The following is an 18500-nucleotide window of genomic DNA, read 5'->3' on the forward strand; positions in this document are numbered from 1 at the left end:
AAGAAATGTTTTCTGAGGGATATTAAACTGGAGATTTCTGGTTGGCAGCTGAATATTAGTATCTACCATCCAGGCAAGAGATCCAGGCTTGCAGGGTAGTTGAAGTTATTGATTAAATAACTAGGGAGAATAGTTTTAATGAGAAGAGAGTAGCACTGAGAATAGAAGTTTGGGAATTATAAATATTGAAGGTGCAGGTGAAGAAAGGACAGTCTTGGAAGGAGGCCTAAGAAAAACAGTTAAAGAGGAGGAAAATTGAGAGAGTAGCATTATGGAAGCCAGACTGAAGTAGACATTTAAAGAAGGAAGTTGTTAGTCTCATGTCACAGAGAGATTAAGTACCATACAGAACAGGTAAAATAATAAGCAATATACAGTTTACACTGAACTATCATATAATGTTGAGAGCTTATGTTTTATGCATTGGGGAAATGTATATTATTTATTCTATCCTTATCAGCGTAGATATTTGAGAGCTAAAACTTTATGGTCTTCCAATTTTAAAAATATTAGGCTGTGTACTCAGGTGTTAATTTATATCACAAAAATAGAAACTCTCCGTTAATATAACAATACGAAATCACACAGAGGCTTATGTAGATATATTTAAATATGTTCACACTTATTTAAAATTAATTTTCTTTTGTCTTTTTTTTTTAAGAGTTCATGTCTCCTGGCAGTATCAATTGGCTGGGAAGGAGGTGTTTATGTACAAACCTGTGGCCACACATTACATATAGATTGCCATAAATCTTATATGGAATCATTACGGGTAAGTTAAATGGAAAATATTTTAAAGACATATGTATCTTACCAGGTATTGAGTCTTTTTGCAGCGTATACATCCCAAATCCAGCTCATCATCTTGGGCAATTTTGTTTACTGTATGAAGTATCCAGTGTCACCTCTTCAACTTGAGGGATTTTCATTTTTTTAACTTTATTTTAGCAAATGACTTCCATGGCTACAATTTTGACTTTGCTACTCTAGCTCTGAAATATTAAGCTTTAATATCTTACCATATTATCTTATAATGATTGTTCCTCAAATTCTCTTATTTTCTTTCTCGTTAGTGTGTTTTGCCTCTGACATCAAGATCTCTAGTTATTTAACCCGTTTTCATTTTTCATGCTGTATTAGCTCTTTCCTAGCTTCACTTTCTTGTAATATGACCATTCTGCTCTTATAACCAGTCATTTAATCTGCCTTCCATGATTTAGACACAAGCATCAAGCTTTGCTAGAAAAATCATAAAACTAAGTGAAATTTTATCATCACAAATTTGTGTTTTCCTGTGACAGTGGCTTAGACTAGGGTCATGGGCTGTAAATATTACCTATTAATTTATTTACATATTTTTGGTCACTTTCCTCTTCTGTTGTCCTCAGTAGTTATTCCAGATCTTTGCCTGTCCTATCCCATACTCTTCCACTAAACCCCAAGCTCCCTTTTGTCTCATCAGGTTCTGTCTTTTGGTGTGTCACCAGGAAAACAGTGTCTTTTTGTTAGACATTCCCTTAGCTTCCTACCTTGTTTTTCTATTCCCTGATAAATGACTCCACATCCCAGTCAATTCTTTCTTTTCTACTCTTTGAGGTAGTAGTCTTTCTTCTATCCAGGAATAACTTTTCTGTCTGTGCTCTAGTATTCATTTCTCCCCAACACCTCAGGGACCTTGACTCATCAGTAGCTAATGTCTCTTTCTTCTGTATCTTCAGTTTTTCTGTGTCTTCTGTCCCTTCTTCTCAGCTCATAAAGATACTCAAGGCTCTCCCATTCAGAATCCTTCCCTTGACCTTGCATTTTCCCTGTAGCTGACATCTTATCTTTGTCCTTCAACTCAACTTCATGAAAGCATGGTCTATTGTATTCCCAGGTTTCTAACTCAGAAGCAGTGGATTTCTCTTTTTTCCTTCCTATTCCTTACCTCTCATATTCAGTCACTTACCCAAAATTCTATTGATTTTGCCTCCTAAATCTCACTTGACTATATTCTCCCTTCATTATTCTCACTGTTACTTTTTTGTGTATGCCCTCATCCCTCATCCTAACTATTTCAATTGCTTTCTTATTGATTTCCTTATTTCAAGGCTAATTTATTCACCATATTGATCTTTCTAAAATGTAAATCTGGTAACATATGTCATTGGCTTAAAAATCCTTTGCTGGCTTTCTTTGATAGGATAAAGTTTACTCTTCTCTGAATGGCATTCATGTATTTCATGATCTTCACTTGCCTGTTGCTTTAGCTTTATTTTTTATCAATTCAGCATTAATAAGCTAATTAATAGTTCCTTAAGCACATTTTATATTTTTCAAAGCCCTGTATTCAATTGTTCAGTCAACAAATACTTATTCAGTGTCTTTAGCATTCCAGATACTATGATAGTCATTGGGGATACAACAGTGAATAAAGTACAGTTCCTTCTCTTAAGGAGTTTACTATGTATTGGGCAAGACAGACAGATAAATAAATAGTTGGAGCATATGTGCTAAATGTTATGAGGTATACACAGTCTTATTGGGACGTCTGCCAGGTGCCAGAGCATTTGATGAAGTGTAAGGTGCTTGAGTGATGAGAGATGAGACTGGAGAAGTAATTAGGGGTCACATTGTAAAAGTCACGCTGTTTGTATGAAGAATTTGGACTTTATATAGATTCCTTAGAGAAAGCCATTAAAGTCTCTTACATAGAGGTATGAAATGTCCAGAAATGTCATTGTGACAGTTGTGTAGAGAGGGATTGCAGGGCAGTAAGAAAGAATGTGTTTTAGTATCATTTAGGAAGTAAGAAATAATGGAGGCTTGGACTTTGTCATGGCAGTGGAGATGGAGAGGAGGTTATAGATTTCAAACATATTTAGAAGGATGGCTTTCTGGACTTGGTGAGGTTATGCACGGAGCATGAGGGATAGTGTAATAGTCTATTTTCTGTCACTTATAACAGAATACCTGAAACTGGGTAATGTATAAATAAATGAAATGTATTTCTTACAGTTTTGGAGCTCTGGAAATCCGAGGTCCAGGGAACACATCTGGTGAGGGCCTTCTTGGTGACTCTCTACAGGGTCCTGTGGTGACACAGGCAATCATATGGCAAGGATGGCATGAGCTCTTTCATGTGCTCTCCTTATAAAACCACCAGTCCACACCATGATAACCCATTACCCCATGAATGGATTAATCCATTCATGAGAGCATAGTCCTCATGATCCAATTACCTCTTAAAGGCCCCACCTTTGAAAGACCATGATCAGATTTCTTAACCTCTTAACATTGTTACAGTGGGGACCAAGTTTCCACCACATGAACTTTTGGGAGACACAAGATGAGGGAATCAAGGTGAGAGATGATGATGAAAAATTTTAATTGGGAATAACAGTGTAACATTAGACGTTAGACACATTAGACACATTAGACACATTAGATCATGCAGCAGTGTGGTTGGGAGACTAGTTAGGAGAGATTAGCAAAGGGAGTAGAAAAAGTGGATGGAAGGACTGATGGGATTTATTAAATATATATCTGGTGGGAAAAGACAAACTGAAGAAGCTCTCATGATTCTCTTCTCTCTGAGGTAGGAGGCATAGCCTTATGCTCCCAGAGAAAAGGGAGTAAGGGTGTGGTAGGTGAAGCGACTTGAAGAGGTGAAGTCCCAAGTGAAGAGGTGGTTTGGAAAAACCTCTTTGAAATTGGGTGAGACAGTGCTTCCTAGGGTGTTGGAGAAAGATTGCCAGGCAATATTCAGGACTCAGTTGAGGGTGGAAACAGTTTGTAAAGAAGGTATTTCATTTTTCTCTAACAGCACTCAGTTTGAGTGCAGAATTATAGAAGGTGTATACTAGATTAATTTTGTAAGAAGGTTTTGTTAGGTATGGGATGATGGAATATGGAGGGGTGGTGGTGGGAAGTACTGCCAAGAGTTTGTGAAGTGGTAGATCATGGTCTGTAGGCAGGATAGGAAAGGCCTGATAAAGTGGGAGAAAAAGATGGGATCCCGTAAAGGAGGTAGGAGTTGGTTAGAATGTAAGCTATTTAAATTAATATATTCGGATATGGAAAAATTTGGGGTCATTACAGGACAAGGGTGTGGTTATGGTAAGATGTACTGGAGCAGAGTGGAGGTCAGAGTCATAGGTGTTGATGAGGTCAAGAAGCTGAGGGACTAAGGTATAAGATTGATTGTCTGCATTGTACACTGAAGTTGCATAGGAAGATGACAAGACTTGGAGTGGTGGAGAAAACTAATCTGGGTACCAAAGTCTTCAGTGGTTGAGGGCAGTGGGTGACAGTGAAAAGGAAGGGAAAAGATGGTATTGCTAAATAACATGAACCACAAAAACAAGAAAATGCAGAAGTAATGATCTCAAGCCAACAGTGAAGATGAGGATGCTGGTATACGAGGGATGTGGGAGAATGAGTTGAAAGGGTTTCTGGGCAGGCTTCAGGAAAGAACCTAGCTTCAGTTATGGCAGGGAAAAGGACCTAGCATTCTTTGGAATTAAGGTTGTATTGAAGCTTATCATAGAATGTTCTTCTATGACCATGGCCCTTGCCCCAACCTTCTAATGCACTCTTTTTGTGTATCTTAAAATCTTAGAAGAAGACTTCTCTGTTGTATTTATCAGACTGTAATTTATGTGTTTAAGCTTGCTTTGAAATTACGAGTACCTTAAGGAGAGAAAATGTATCTTAACTCTTTATGCCATCACCTGGCAGGGCATTTGACACATAGTAGGAGATTAGTAAATGTTTGTAGAATTGGATTTAAGAAGATATGTTGTTACATTTTTAGGGACTTAAAAAATTAAGGTCAAAGCAAAAGATAGAATTCAGTTCTTGTAGTCAAAGTACTATTTAAGATGCAATATATGATGAAATGAGCACTAAATCAGTTATCCAATCAGTTGTGTTCAGCAGTTAGATGCTTTAGAAGTGTCACATTTTTTAGGCTTAATTTGCTCTCGAAAGCTATCTATCCTACATCGAAGATCATGAGCATTGGGATAATGTTGCCAGTAGTTACTTACAGATTATGAAAATGGTGGTATGGAGTAAGAAGAAGGTAATCCACTTTCATGTGGCCCGCTTTTTGAGTTGCTCTTTATCTTAAGTCCGTATTTCAGATTGATTGCACCATTATTTGAATATTTCATACTGAGAGAAGAGTGAGATACTTAAAGCAGTTCATTGGTGAGGGCAAGTGTTGCATAATTGCTATGATGTAAGAAATGATTTGGTAAGCTTCACCAGTTAAATGAGAGATTTTGTTTATTTCTTTATGGCATATATTAGTGATATCCTTGTTTTCGTATGGTTTGTTAATTTACTATAAAATGTAGTGATGTAATTTTTGTTTTCTGTAAATGTGTTTATCATAAATCTGTCTGTTTATTTCATCTTTTAGAATGACCAGGTTCTTCAGGGCTTCTCAGTGGACAAAGGAGAATTCACGTGTCCCCTCTGTAGGCAGTTTGCTAATAGTGTTCTTCCTTGTTATCCTGGAAGCAATGTGGAAAATAATCTTTGGCAACGTCCTAGTAACAAGAGCATACAAGATCTCGTAAAGGAAGTGGAGGAGCTGCAGGGACGGCCGGGAGCTTTCCCAGTAAGCATCAGTGTAAGACAGAAATATCCTGGTTAACTCAGCTCTGCTTTTCAGCTTTTGTTTTCTTTTAGTTTCTAAATTCCTCTGGATTTTTATATATTTTTTAGAAATTGCTTTTAGAGGTTTTTCTCTTCTGTTTGTGCTTATTAGAAGCAAAAATGGAAGTAATTAGAACAAATTATTATCAAAGGCCATACCTTTCCTTAGTTTAAATTGTTATAGTTTTAATATACGTCTTCCAGATCAAGAACTTCTATAAGTTTAGATATGGTTAGGCTTTTTAAAGATGTTGAAATATTTAAAAAACAAAGCAAAACAAACAGACAAGCTATATATATTAGTAAAGCACAATTTAATCATTTAAAAATATGCCCAATAGGTATATTAGGATTAGGAAGATATATTTACACACATGCACACATTTATACATTTACTGTGGGTGTGTGTGTATTAGAGGGATAAAATATATAATCGATTGAACCATTTACCATAAGTCATTCTACTTTACTTCTTTTATTCCATCTAGTAGGATTTATTTGGTTTAAATTCTTAAAATATTTCACCTTCATTATAGATTTCTTTGAGAGAAGTGACAGCCATGCCTGGTTTATATAGTGAATTTATGAGAAGTATGAATATTTGACTTTTGAAACAGAAATTCTTACTTTTTCTTTTTTTTTCTGGCAGCTGACCTGTATAGGAATCTGAACCCTTGACCTTGGTGTAACAACACCATGCTCTAACCAACTGACCTAACTAACCAGCCCCAGAAATTGTTACTTTATACCTAGAAAGATTCATTTCCTGGCAATTCCCTTTCTCAAGTGAAGACTAATTTTAGAATATATTATGTTTTTCTCTTTTGTAAATCCAAATTTTTATGTGTTTAACATATGCTTAAAGTGAAGGACATTGATATTACTCTTTGAAAAATGAACTTAAATAGAGGTCAGGTTTTTTATAAACATGGAAACGTTGTTTTAAAATATTTTAATGACATCCATTCTTTGGTTTAGAGTATAGTTCGTGTGGTTAATTCACAGTTGGATTATAATATTATCATTCACAATGTAGAATTAGAATAAAAGATTTCTTTATAAGAGAAAGTATATTTTGATCGATTTTATCTTTGTACATTAAGTATATTTATAGTGGATAGTTGATGTTATATGTGTTTTAACTTTTTAACTTTTTTCTTTTTTAAATTTTATCATTACATAATGTAAATGTTTTTTGTTGCCCTTTATTGATCTTTAATTTTCTAGTATATTCATATGATAAACTTTCTAGTTTTAGTCTATTATTAAAGAAAATTAATATAAACTTCATATGTATGTTTGCATTTTTTACAGTCAGAAACCAACTTAAGTAAAGAAATGGAATCTGTAATGAAAGATATAAAAAATACCACTCAGAAGAAATATAGAGACTACAGCAAGACCCCAGGCTCACCAGACAATGATTTTCTTTTTATGTACTCTGTTGCTAGGTAGGTATATATAGTATATACTTTAATATTTACTTGTTAATAGTTGGCTTTATGTTTAATGGTTGAAATTATGGCTAGTTATAGAACCTCCTAGGAGAACTATAAATATGTGGTTTTCCTTTATTTCCTGAAGAGTTTTTATTTTCATGACTTATTAAAATATGTGGGATAGGTGTTATTAAGCATTGTAGGACAGATGAGGAGTAGTATATTATTAACATTTGGGGACAGGTATGTATCTCAAAGCATATGAGTATTGTGTTTGAAGACCTGTCAAAAAGTGATAATACTGGGAACTAAAACATTGTAATATGTTAAACACTTTTAATTTATGGAAAAATAAGAGCAATAAGAAGTAGAACATATTTTGTTTGTTTTAAACAAGTAAAAGGTCCAGTAATATCCTGGAAGACTATGGGTAGTTTAGAAAACCAGATAAGGAAGAGGAAGCAAGAGATCGGGTGTGTTCTAAGCCTTGGTTTATAGGAGTAGTGGGCTCAAGAAAGCAGAAGTAAATGTTTCTCATCTTTCAGAGTAGGCAGGATTAGTCTAATTGATTGAGTAGGTGTATAATACCTAACAAATAGTTCTAAATAGGAATTTTAGAGAACTTTTGAGTGAAAATGGATGAAATAAGAAGAAGATAGGGGATAAGCAGACACAATTGGGAACTTGTAAACACATTCTATTGAAACTGATATTTAGACCCCTGAATATCTCTGGAAGCATACTTCATATGTTGTCCTAATAGTATTTTAACAGTTAAGATTTAGAGAAGTAATGTGACTTGAAGTCATGCAGCAAGTTAGTGGCAGAGTAAGACTAGAACTCAGGTCTTGAGTCAAGGTTTAGTGTTTTTTTAATTACGTTTTCCTTTTTCCTCTTCTGTGTTCAGATTTTATAGATCATGATATGCATGAAGTTCATCATGGCCATTCTTTCTGCCCCACTCCTGGAATAGAGGGGGGTAACATAAGGATAAAGGAACTATACATAGCCTTTAGAACCCAGAATAAATGGAACTTAGATAAATCGTGGCCGGCAAGTTAGAGCTCAAGGAACATTAGTCTTTGGTCGAGAATGCAAATGTTGGACACAGTTTGATGTAAAGGATCTAATGGATTGGAAAGTAGCTTTCTAGTCTGTGTATTCCTACACTATTGTTTATTCAGAATGCTTTGGGGGAAAGCATAACAATTAATTGAATATTTTGTTCTGGAGAGTTACCAAATATTGCATACTTGCAGTAAAGTATACTTTACGTGAAAAGTAAACTGAATATAATTTTGCCAAGATTTCAGGGTTTTACACTCCTGGAAAATTATAATTATAACATTGTAGAAGATTGAATTTAATGTAGAATTCATTAGAACTTACAAATTTATTTGTATTTGGCAGTAGTAATTTGAATGGAATACAACCCTGGGTTCTCAGAGCTAAATTTTTCCCAGCTGAATAAGTAATTTAGTTTGCTCTTCAGGGAACTTAAATTTTTGATGTTTAGCAACAAAATATGTCAGGTGGGTAACTAGCCCGGAAAGCTCTTTTTTTTTTTTTTTTTTTGTGGACAATACGTATTTCTTTATTTTTTATTTCATTTGCATGAGGAAGCCTTGGGGGATTTTCTGAGGGAAGCAGAGAAGAAATTGTTGGAATATATTTTTTAAATTAAATTAATTTTAGAATAATCAGAGTCACCACATTCAACTTTGAATGTATTTCCAAAATTTACATTCTGTTGCAAATATCAGTCATTCAAGTGGATTATAGAAAGTTAATTTGGGGGAAGAAAGCTTTCTGCTGTTCAGTACCAATTTATTATTTCACTATTGAAAAATGAATGTCATGAATTTCAGTAACTGATTTTTCCAAAGATTTTTGGGCCCAAGTTACGTATAGCCTAGAGGTATTGGTGACTGGCATTGGCCTATAGTGAAAATGAAAATGAAAAGAAGATGAAACATGAGTAACTGAAATATAGGTGGAGAGGTATCTTTACATCATGAGTAGGTAAAGTACTCAGTAGAGTGAATGCACCTTTCTTCATACATTAGTTACATTATAAGTCTAAACTTTGTAAACTAATTATGTTTGAAATAAAAGGAATGCCTGCTAAAATACAAAATTATGAATCCTTTTTAAAAATAAAAAATTCTTTCCTAAAACAACCCACCCTCTAAGTTTAAGGGAATAGAAGGAAGGGTCAACAAAAGAAAGGGAATGAACCGTAGGGACTAAGGTGAATCTTATAATTGGTTGTATGTCAAAACAAAGAGGATGTCAGTTCCTGAGAACCTGGATTTTTTTTGGCACTTAGCTAGGTATATGACTGGGGATTTAGTAACTATCTATGAAATGGTCCCTGCTCCCCAGAAATTTACAATTTAGTTGGAGAGATAAAACTAATGTATGTTAATCTATAAAAAACAGAATATAATTTGTTTTTAAAATGTCATATAGAGAAAGTGGCGTAGGACTTCAAAAGGGAAGATGAGCAAATTGAAATATAAGGTATGTGGAAGTGCTTCTTTCCTGTCTCAGGAAAGTTTCCTGGAGGAGTTAGAACTTGAGCTGAGCCTTGTACAATGTAAGTTGTGGTATGGATGAAGATTTTTTTTTTTTCCTGTGAGAAATTGAGTAACTTACTCAATAAGAAATTGGTAGTAGGCTCAGGTCTTGAACCCAGATCTTTTCCCAGAGCCTTTGTCCTTTCCATTGTACCAATGTGTTTGAGTGTCTGTGCGTGTGCAAATACATTTGTTTTTCAAATTATAGCTCTAAAAATAGAAGTTAGTGCAGAAGACGGGGTGGGGGAGAGCAGACTTTGGTCATACAGAAAGAAGCTGGAGTGGAGAAGGGTTTTTATATGGATATATATCTAGGTGGCCACTATGTTAGGTGGTCACTTTCTCATCATTCTTTGAAATGTAGTGGTTTTCTTTTTTTCTTCCAAACTAATTTGAATGTTATAAAGAAAATAGAGTTTACTTTTCTCCACACACAAAAATCTCAGAAAACTCCCACTTTCAGCAGATCTTTATTGTTCCATCATCCATTGGGGAGGGCAGAACAGAATATTACATTGTGATTTTCGACAATGAGGGAAGATAGACATGGGCACATTATCCATTTGTGTGTTCTTTTTTCTAGCAAATCCCAAATTAAAGGGCCAATTTGAACATAAGTGAAATAAGGAAAAGTTGATGGTTAGGGCTTGTGACATATTGACCTTTAAGATCCTAGATATTATTACATATTAACCCTTTGGTTAGATAGTTTTATTTATTTATTTTTTTAACTCAAAAGGAATGTTGTGCAGGACATCTTCCAGCCATAATCTGAAATAATTAGATTTAGTAGTTTTCTTTCAAGTAGTCTTTAAAATGAAATTCCTGGTAATATGTATGTCATCGTTTACATATTTATATTTGATGATTGAATAAACAGAATTGTTCCTGTTTTTATATTTTAATGAATATTTTTGCGAATACAGTGAAATAAAAGTTGACATTCTGCTTCTGACATTCATTTGTAAGAATTGTTCGTGTTTCTGGTTAGCTCTCTTAAAAGTACTGTCTAGGAAATCTTAGTTTTTATAAGAGAATATAGCCATTAATTTTTTTCTACAGATTAGGCATCAGAAGATTTGTGAAAACAAAATGTATTGATCTCATTTATATTCCCTTGATGAAGGAACACATGCTGGTCTCCGCTCGCTTTCTGTCCACTAATATGAAATCCTTGTCCCTGCTTCCTTGCTGGTAGGTTTTTAGAAGTTCAGTGAGCAATGCAAATCGCCTGCAGGGTGGAAAATTCCTTGGTCACACAGATGCCCTTATCAGCAGCAACCAGATGGAGCTCTGAGCAGGAACATTATCAGTGTTAAATTGCTTCCCCCTCTGCCCCACCTCCCCAGTAGAGAGGATTAAAGCATTCCTTTAGAAATGGGTGGCAAATGTACAGACTTAGGAATATTAATATTTTAACAGTTTGCATTTATAAGTAAATATATGAATATCATTATAAATATATTATTTCAAAACATTCTGTGTTCAAATTACAACCAGAACCAGTTATAAATGTGTTGTTTTAAATAAAATAGGGTAATAGTCCTTGATTCACTTGCAAAGAGTAAGCTTGAAACTTTGCCTATTTTTCTTTTAAGGGGGGAGATACTGTTAGTGTCAAATGCATATTTTGGATATAAAATAGTTAATTTAGTTTTCGTTGTAGAAAGTAAAGTTATGTTTAAGTTTATTAATACTATTAAAGTAAAATACAATATAAATTATCACTCAATTTTTATTATTTTGGCATAATTAATTGGTTCTTTACTCTTAGGGTTTTTGAATAAATCTTTAGATTCTGCATTAGTTGGATTTTTGAAATGTCAATTTACTATTTATTGCTATTCTGTAAGCTAATTGCTAAATACCTTGCAATTTCAGATCTATATGAACAATACTGACATTTAGCAATGTCAACAGTTACGCAATGTATTTTAATAAAATTGTAGCTTTAGAAGTCCATAAAAGAGACTGCTGTTAATTATGTGTGTTATTCATAGCTACTTTGGTATTAGCGATTTTGTTTCTTAATATTGATTTCCAGATACCGTTTAAGCTCCAATGAGTGACAGCCATTTCTCTGATAGAGAAATTGGTATACTCTTGTGTTTTATATGACAGTAACCACTTACCCAGTGGCTGACAGTTGGAGTACAAATTCTTTCATCAGTTCATATGCAGGTTTATGAAATATGTTGCAGTTTTTTTCCTTATGGTCTAGTTTTTAGTATTACCAACAGTTGGGACTTTGCAGCAATTACACCATGATGTGTGTGCAATTTTTTTGTAGGTGTAAATGTTAACCTATAAGTAAGGATGGATAAACTATTCTCTTTTAATTTCCAAATATCAGATAAAATATGGTTATTACTGATACTGTTTAAACTTTGCTTTGGAAAATAATAAAGTTTAAAAACTTTATTATTTAGGTTGATTCAGACATGTAGATAAAACAAATTAAAAAGGATCTCTTCAGCCTAATGATTGAGATATATAATGCTTTACTTACAGAACCAATTTGGAGCTTGAATTGATTCATCGAGGAGGCAATTTATGTTCAGGTGGTGCAAGTGCAGCTGGCAAAAGGTCTTGTTTAAGTAAGTATTAAACAATGCTAAATTAAAAAAAATTCTGTCATTTTTGAAAGCACATAGAGGCATATTTCGAATTGCCTTTGGTGTATATTCAAATTCTGTTTATATGTGATCAATTTTGACAGTGATATATACTTTAAATGGTAAATCTTGTACTTAGAAATAGCTAAACATTCATGATTCTTCTATACTCAGTAAATAACTCTTAGATAATTGATCAGATTTACATTATTTCAAAATTGAAACAGTGTGTTCTCAGCTGTGAAAAATTGTCCTCAAGCTTAAATTCTTGAATGAATTTCACATTGAATTAAGAAAATCTTTTTATAAAGACAGTTTAAGTTGCCTAGAGATTCCTATTGTTGCTATTAATTAGTAAAGGTATTTATGTTGTACTTTGTTGTGTGTATTAAAATGTGTTAAAATTGTGGATGTTTGCTTTTATTTATATATATGCTTTATATCATAAAATGAGTTTGATTCTTTAATACCGATTGTAAAAGTGTATTTGGGAGAAGTGTAATTTGGAACTTAAAGTAGAATTTTCATGAGTGTGCTTTTTCATGAAAATGGTTTTGATTATTTTGATTATTTAGTCATTGTTTAGAGAATTAATGTGAATACTAGGAGTAATATTATTTAATATCACAATATAGCTAATTATTGGCCCTAAATCATTGGAGTTGAAATATTACCTAATATGATTAGTATAGGAAATAAAACACATAATGTATTCTTTTGAAAAATGAATACATTTTCTTTAATACTAAAAAAAAGTAATTATGAAAAATTATCAATATTTTTTTAGCAATGTATATTATTTCAAAAAGATGTTTATGTAATTTTGGATTGATTTCAAAGCAAAGGAATGATCCAGAGCACTTTAAAATTTCTAACTTAAAGATACAAACTTCTGTGAAGTTTCAATTGAGTTATTTTAAAAATTCTTATTAGTTGTATTTGATTTTATTATTTTATTTTAGATTGTCACTTGATTCCTAGAATTTAAGGTTCTGGAACTTATTTTTTACTGAGTATTTATTATACTTTGACCCTTTGATGCATGTACCTAAACCCTTTTTAATGTACTCAGTGCTTTAGTAGTATGTTTTAAAGGGGAAGTTGTTGATACATAGGAGTTTTAGTTTCTAATCTGTTTGAATTAGTAAATACTACAATTTCAGTAATATAAGTTATTCTTTCTTGTTTATTCTTAATAGATGTTTGGCATTGGCTGATAATATTTCAGAAACTATTAGAAAGTATTTAGTGAAGGGATTTTAGTTTTATGTTCAAAAAATCTATTTCATTTTTTCTCTGAGGCACTTAAATTTATTTTTTATTTTTATTTTTTATTTTTATTCAATCAAAATTGATTATACATATTTTTGGGGTTCAACATTGAGACATGTTGATCAAATCAATATTACTAGCATATATATTGTTACAAATTGTAATTATTCTTTATGCCCCTTGTCCAATCCCACTCCATTCCTTTTCCTCTCCCCTTCCCTCTCTAATCACCCGAGGCACTTAAATTTATTCAGAGGCTTGTAAATGATGAATTTCTCCAGAATCTTGAAAATGGTAATAGTTTCAGTGGCAACCACTTCAATTACCAGACTCACTTTTAATTTAAATTGTTAAATTGATAGTTATTTCCAAACTTTTTCTCCCCCAATTTTTAGTGAATAAGAGATTATAATGTGCCAGTATAGAAATGGTTATGATGAGGTTCATCCTAAATATAAGTTAATATTGTTTTTAGTTTTTGTGTGATTATTGTTCAGTTGCTTATATGGTCCATTGCTTATATGGTGATGTTTATCTTAATATTTATAAAAGCGGCTTTATAATAAAGTCTTGTACATAGAGTATATTGTATGTTGTATAAAATCCCACTATTTTACAGGTTTATGAACTTAATGTATTTGTTATTTGCTCAAATCTAATTCAACCTAATTTAACTTGAATGCCAGGACTTAAATTGATGGTGTTTTATAGGATATCAGAGAAAATAACTAATTTTTGCTTCCAGTGGAACTTCAATGGTATTATTAAACAAAAATTGTCTTTTTTTCTAGGGAATCCTTATATGTCATTATCTTCCTTTTCCTATTCATTGCTCTCCATTACCTCTAATATATTTCACTGTTAAAGTTTTTTTTTTTTCTCTCCCCATAATATCTTTGGGGAAAGTGAGTGAGAGAATGCTCCACTAATTTAAAAGAAAGGGAACTTTTATTTGTATCATTCTAAGAACACCACACTTACACAACTTCTTGATGAAATTGAAGATTCATCTAGTCAAGAAAACTTTTAGTGAATTTTATCTAGAAAGGGTCGAGGAATGCCTTATATATAATTACAGACACACACAAATACACGTACATGTACATAGGGGGACGAGGTCGGGAGAAGATTGTTCTTTCTGTAGCAATGAAAGCAGAAATTATTACTGGTCAAATTTATACTGAGAAGTCAAATAAAATTGAAAGGGAATGATGCTATTAATATCTTCATCTTCAAGCACATTTTAAAATAGTTGAGGTAAAGTTGCCAGTGTCAAATCAAAATAGAAGTTCATTCCTACATATGTGTCTGAGAAATTTTCCACAGTGAAAGATGAGCAAAATTAGTTACATAGCAGCATGCTATGCTTTTTAAATAATACCTTACATTTATCATTTTAAAGTTTGTAAAGTGCTTTCACATAAATTATTTAATCTTTAGAATGACCATGTGAAACAAGTGTTATCTCTTTTTCATAGAAAAGGAAACTGAAGTTCAGAGTGATTGCCTTGCCAAGTCACACAGCTGGAGAATCTCATAGCTTGCATCTGAACCCAGCTCTTCTGACTCTAAATTTGGTTATCTGAGATATAGCCTCTACCCTTAAGTGTCCCAAAGGATGCAGAACCTTTAAGACCTTTCACTTGGGCTTAGTCAGAGACATCCTACTGCACACTGTTGCCTTGGGATCTTTCCAGGCTCTGCTGTGGTGTTTATCTTGTCTGTTTTCTTTTGCCAACCTTTTTCTTAGAATCCTATTTTTTGTTTTGGGCTACCCACCTAGACATTTTATCATGTCCTGAGTCCTTCCTCCCCAGATACCAGTTAGTTCTCCTTTATTCTTCACAAGTTTTCTGTCTGGTTCCCCCTTGCTCTTGCTGTGAGCCATCTGTGTCAGTACCCGCATATAGCACTGCTCCTGATTCCTGGGTCAGAGCTCTAGACTTCCTACTTATCCATCAGGGAAGGTCAGGTATTCAGGACCTTGTGTTCAGCAGATGAGATTGATTCTAGATAATTTATCGTAAGATAGAAAGTGTTACATTCTAAAGAGGCTATGGATAAAATTATAGGAAATTTAGAGGTTTGGAGTCATACCTATCTGGAGGAATCAGTGAAGCTTTTTTTGGTGGATGTGGCATTTGAACAAGACTTTGAAAGATAAGTGAGATTTAGAGTTTTTATTACAAATTGGTATGTACACTGATAAGTACCATTAACTTGGTTAGTGACAGATGTAGGAGTAAGGAGGTGTAAAAATTGGAGGCACAACTTTTCATTAAGAAAAATATTTTATTAAGGTCACTCTGTTAATTTCTTCCTTCAAGTGATTTGAAAGTAGATATGAAACTCCGTAGATTCTAGTGAAGTTCACAGGCTTTCAGCACTTGGTTACCATGATATTCTTGGTGTATTTCTCAAGTACAAATTGTTTAAACCGTCAACAGGTATCATTTGAGAAATTTAATATTGGAGCATAATATAAAAAGTATTTACCTTGAAGTAGAACAACATCTTTCCATATCTTTGGTTCTGAGACTTTCTGTAGTTTGACTAAGAAGTCACAGTTCATGTCTCAAATGTGTTCCATGATTTTATAGAGAGATTTAAAACAAAGCTTTAGTTAAGAGATGCTAAAGCAAACTTGTGGTTTGACATTTTTATTTGGAGACTTATGACTTAATTTTGACATAATTTTTGATCTTATCAAGAAATGATGCATAGTCACTACACTGAATAACGTCCACCTGTGTTTATTATTCATAGCAAGCAACCCAGTGTACAGGCAACTTAAAATAGTTTTAATTGTTCAAAGAATAAATTTTTGGTGAATTTAGATTTCAGAGAATTATTTTGACATTAATTTTTCCCTGTAGTAAGCCTGCCTAAAGATATTGTAGAATAAGTGATAAGTTATTACAAAATTACTCTTAAGTAGTCTAGCCTTATTCTTTAACACTTGGTGGTAAAATCCTGACATCTTACTAAGGTCCTTTTCAAATTTAAAAATTATGAATTCTACAAATAGGTTGAATCACTTTTGTTCCATTCTTTTATGTTATCACAAAAAAAAGGAGGAAAATTTGGCCATCTAATAATTATAATTGTCAAAATGCATAAATTAGTACAAAAATGTAGAAATTGCCTCCAGAGACCTGTGGTCTATCAGATTTGATTGTTAAAAGCTAATTTTATGGTATTTGGAAATGTTTTCTGTTCTAAAGAATAAGTTGTTTGAATCTCACAGTGATTTTAGGGCCAACATGAAAGTTCTATGTAGAGTGGAAGAAACAGTACCAAAGTAGGAATCAATAGCCACATTCTTAGGCAAGTCATTTTGTGCTTTTAACTTCAGTTTCCTCATCTACAAAATTAGTGAGTTAGACTGGATGATCCGTGTCCTAAAAAATGTTCATGGTGGTTAACTCTTTGTTATTTGCAAATCTGAATGTACCCTCCCTCCCCAGTTAATTAGCATCATTAATGTTTAGCATGAAATTTAAATAGCTGGACTAGGTGTTACACTCTAGCAACTTTCAGAATTATACTTGAGATACTCTATAGTCATAAACTACAGAATACAGCAAGGCTTTTCCCCCCCAATCTTTGTTACTTCTTGCAAATTTAGAAGATTTTGTTTTTTTCTTCTGTATTTTATTTTGCTCTCCATTTTAACTAATGCAGAAATAGAAAATAAAGCAGAGGTTGTAAATGATATAGCATGATAAATGGAATCAGAGTCTTTGATTAAAGTTGCTTAAGTTGCTTAAGAAGTCACCTAGTCTAAATGTTATCCGACTCAGGCATCTTATACCTACTATTCTGATTACTTACTCTCTGCTTGAACACTTTCAATAATAAGGAGTATTTAGAGATAGGCAAGTTAGTTGGTAAAACCTTTTAAAGGATGGTGATATTAATAGTCAGCGTAGTGTAAACTAGGTAGAGGGTGAGATTTAGGACAGAGTACTTCTGTTTGAATCCTGACTCCATTCTTTACTAGTCAGCAGATGGATTATTTAACCTTATGCCTTCTGTTCCTTATAATTCCCAAACAAAGGATTGTTGTAAGAATTTAATTTTACAATATACTTTCAAATCTTCCTAGATTGTAAATCTAGACATTACTATTTCTACTGCTTCATCACTATTATTATAAAATTGGGGGTGTATGGGTAAAGAGATAGAGCAAGATAACAGTTAATTTTTTGCTTAATTTTTGTCTTAGTTCATTCAGGCTGCCATAGAAAAGTACCATAGACTGTATGTCTTATATACAACAGAAAATTATTTCTCACAGTTCTGGAGGCTGGGAAGTCCAAGATCAAGGCACCAGCAGTTTCAGTGTCTGGTGAGGGCCTGCTTCTTCACGGACAGCTGTCTTCTCACTGTAACCTCATGTAGTGGAAGGGGCAAGGGATATCTCTGGGGTCTCTTTTATAAGGGCACTAATCCCATTCATGAGGATCCATCCTTATGACCAAATCACCTTTCAAAGGTGCCACCTGCTAATACCATCACCTTGGGGGTTGGGATTTAAACTAATGAATTTTGGGGGGATATAAACAATCAATTGCAGTTTTTCTTATTTTTTTAAAAGGACTTAATGTACATTCTGTTGACCTGTTAAGAGATGAAGTTAGGAGGACAGAATGGGATATATTCCCATCATATATAGTTTATCTTTGGGGAACAAATTACATTATTAATTTGGGTAAGCCTGGTGTAGAGGGGTAAGAATGTGGCATGAAAATTTGAGTTAGAGGAGTGGCTTTAACTATTCTTTAAATCTTTCTGAAGGTCCTATGATTTGTGGCCCAGGTTGCCAGGCCTTTCTACATTTATAATTTATAATTAAATGCCCACATTCCAGGAACTAAGTACCACAGATAACAATCTCCACTATCAAGGGCATAGGGGTACTGGGATCTGGCTTGGCTTAGGGCATT

The 18500-nt window shown here is 33.4% G+C and overlaps 1 protein-coding gene across 3 annotated transcripts in view; it reads left to right on the forward strand.

Moving 5' to 3' along the window:
- The window catches only part of UBR3 (ubiquitin protein ligase E3 component n-recognin 3), a 233502-nt gene that overhangs the window by 149779 nt on the left and 65223 nt on the right, over nucleotides 1–18500 (forward strand). For 2 of the 3 annotated variants that reach the window (XM_063088738.1, XM_063088745.1), the window contains exons 28-31: nucleotides 662–772; nucleotides 5408–5620; nucleotides 6961–7097; nucleotides 12176–12261. In XM_063088738.1, coding sequence (XP_062944808.1) covers nucleotides 662–772; nucleotides 5408–5620; nucleotides 6961–7097; nucleotides 12176–12261 — 547 coding nt within the window. The remainder of the gene's footprint in view (nucleotides 1–661; nucleotides 773–5407; nucleotides 5621–6960; nucleotides 7098–12175; nucleotides 12262–18500) is intronic. The other variant, XM_063088752.1, reaches the window with a different exon arrangement.

This window comes from Cynocephalus volans, chromosome 1 (assembly GCF_027409185.1).
Source record: "Cynocephalus volans isolate mCynVol1 chromosome 1, mCynVol1.pri, whole genome shotgun sequence".
Lineage (NCBI taxonomy): Eukaryota > Metazoa > Chordata > Mammalia > Dermoptera > Cynocephalidae > Cynocephalus > Cynocephalus volans.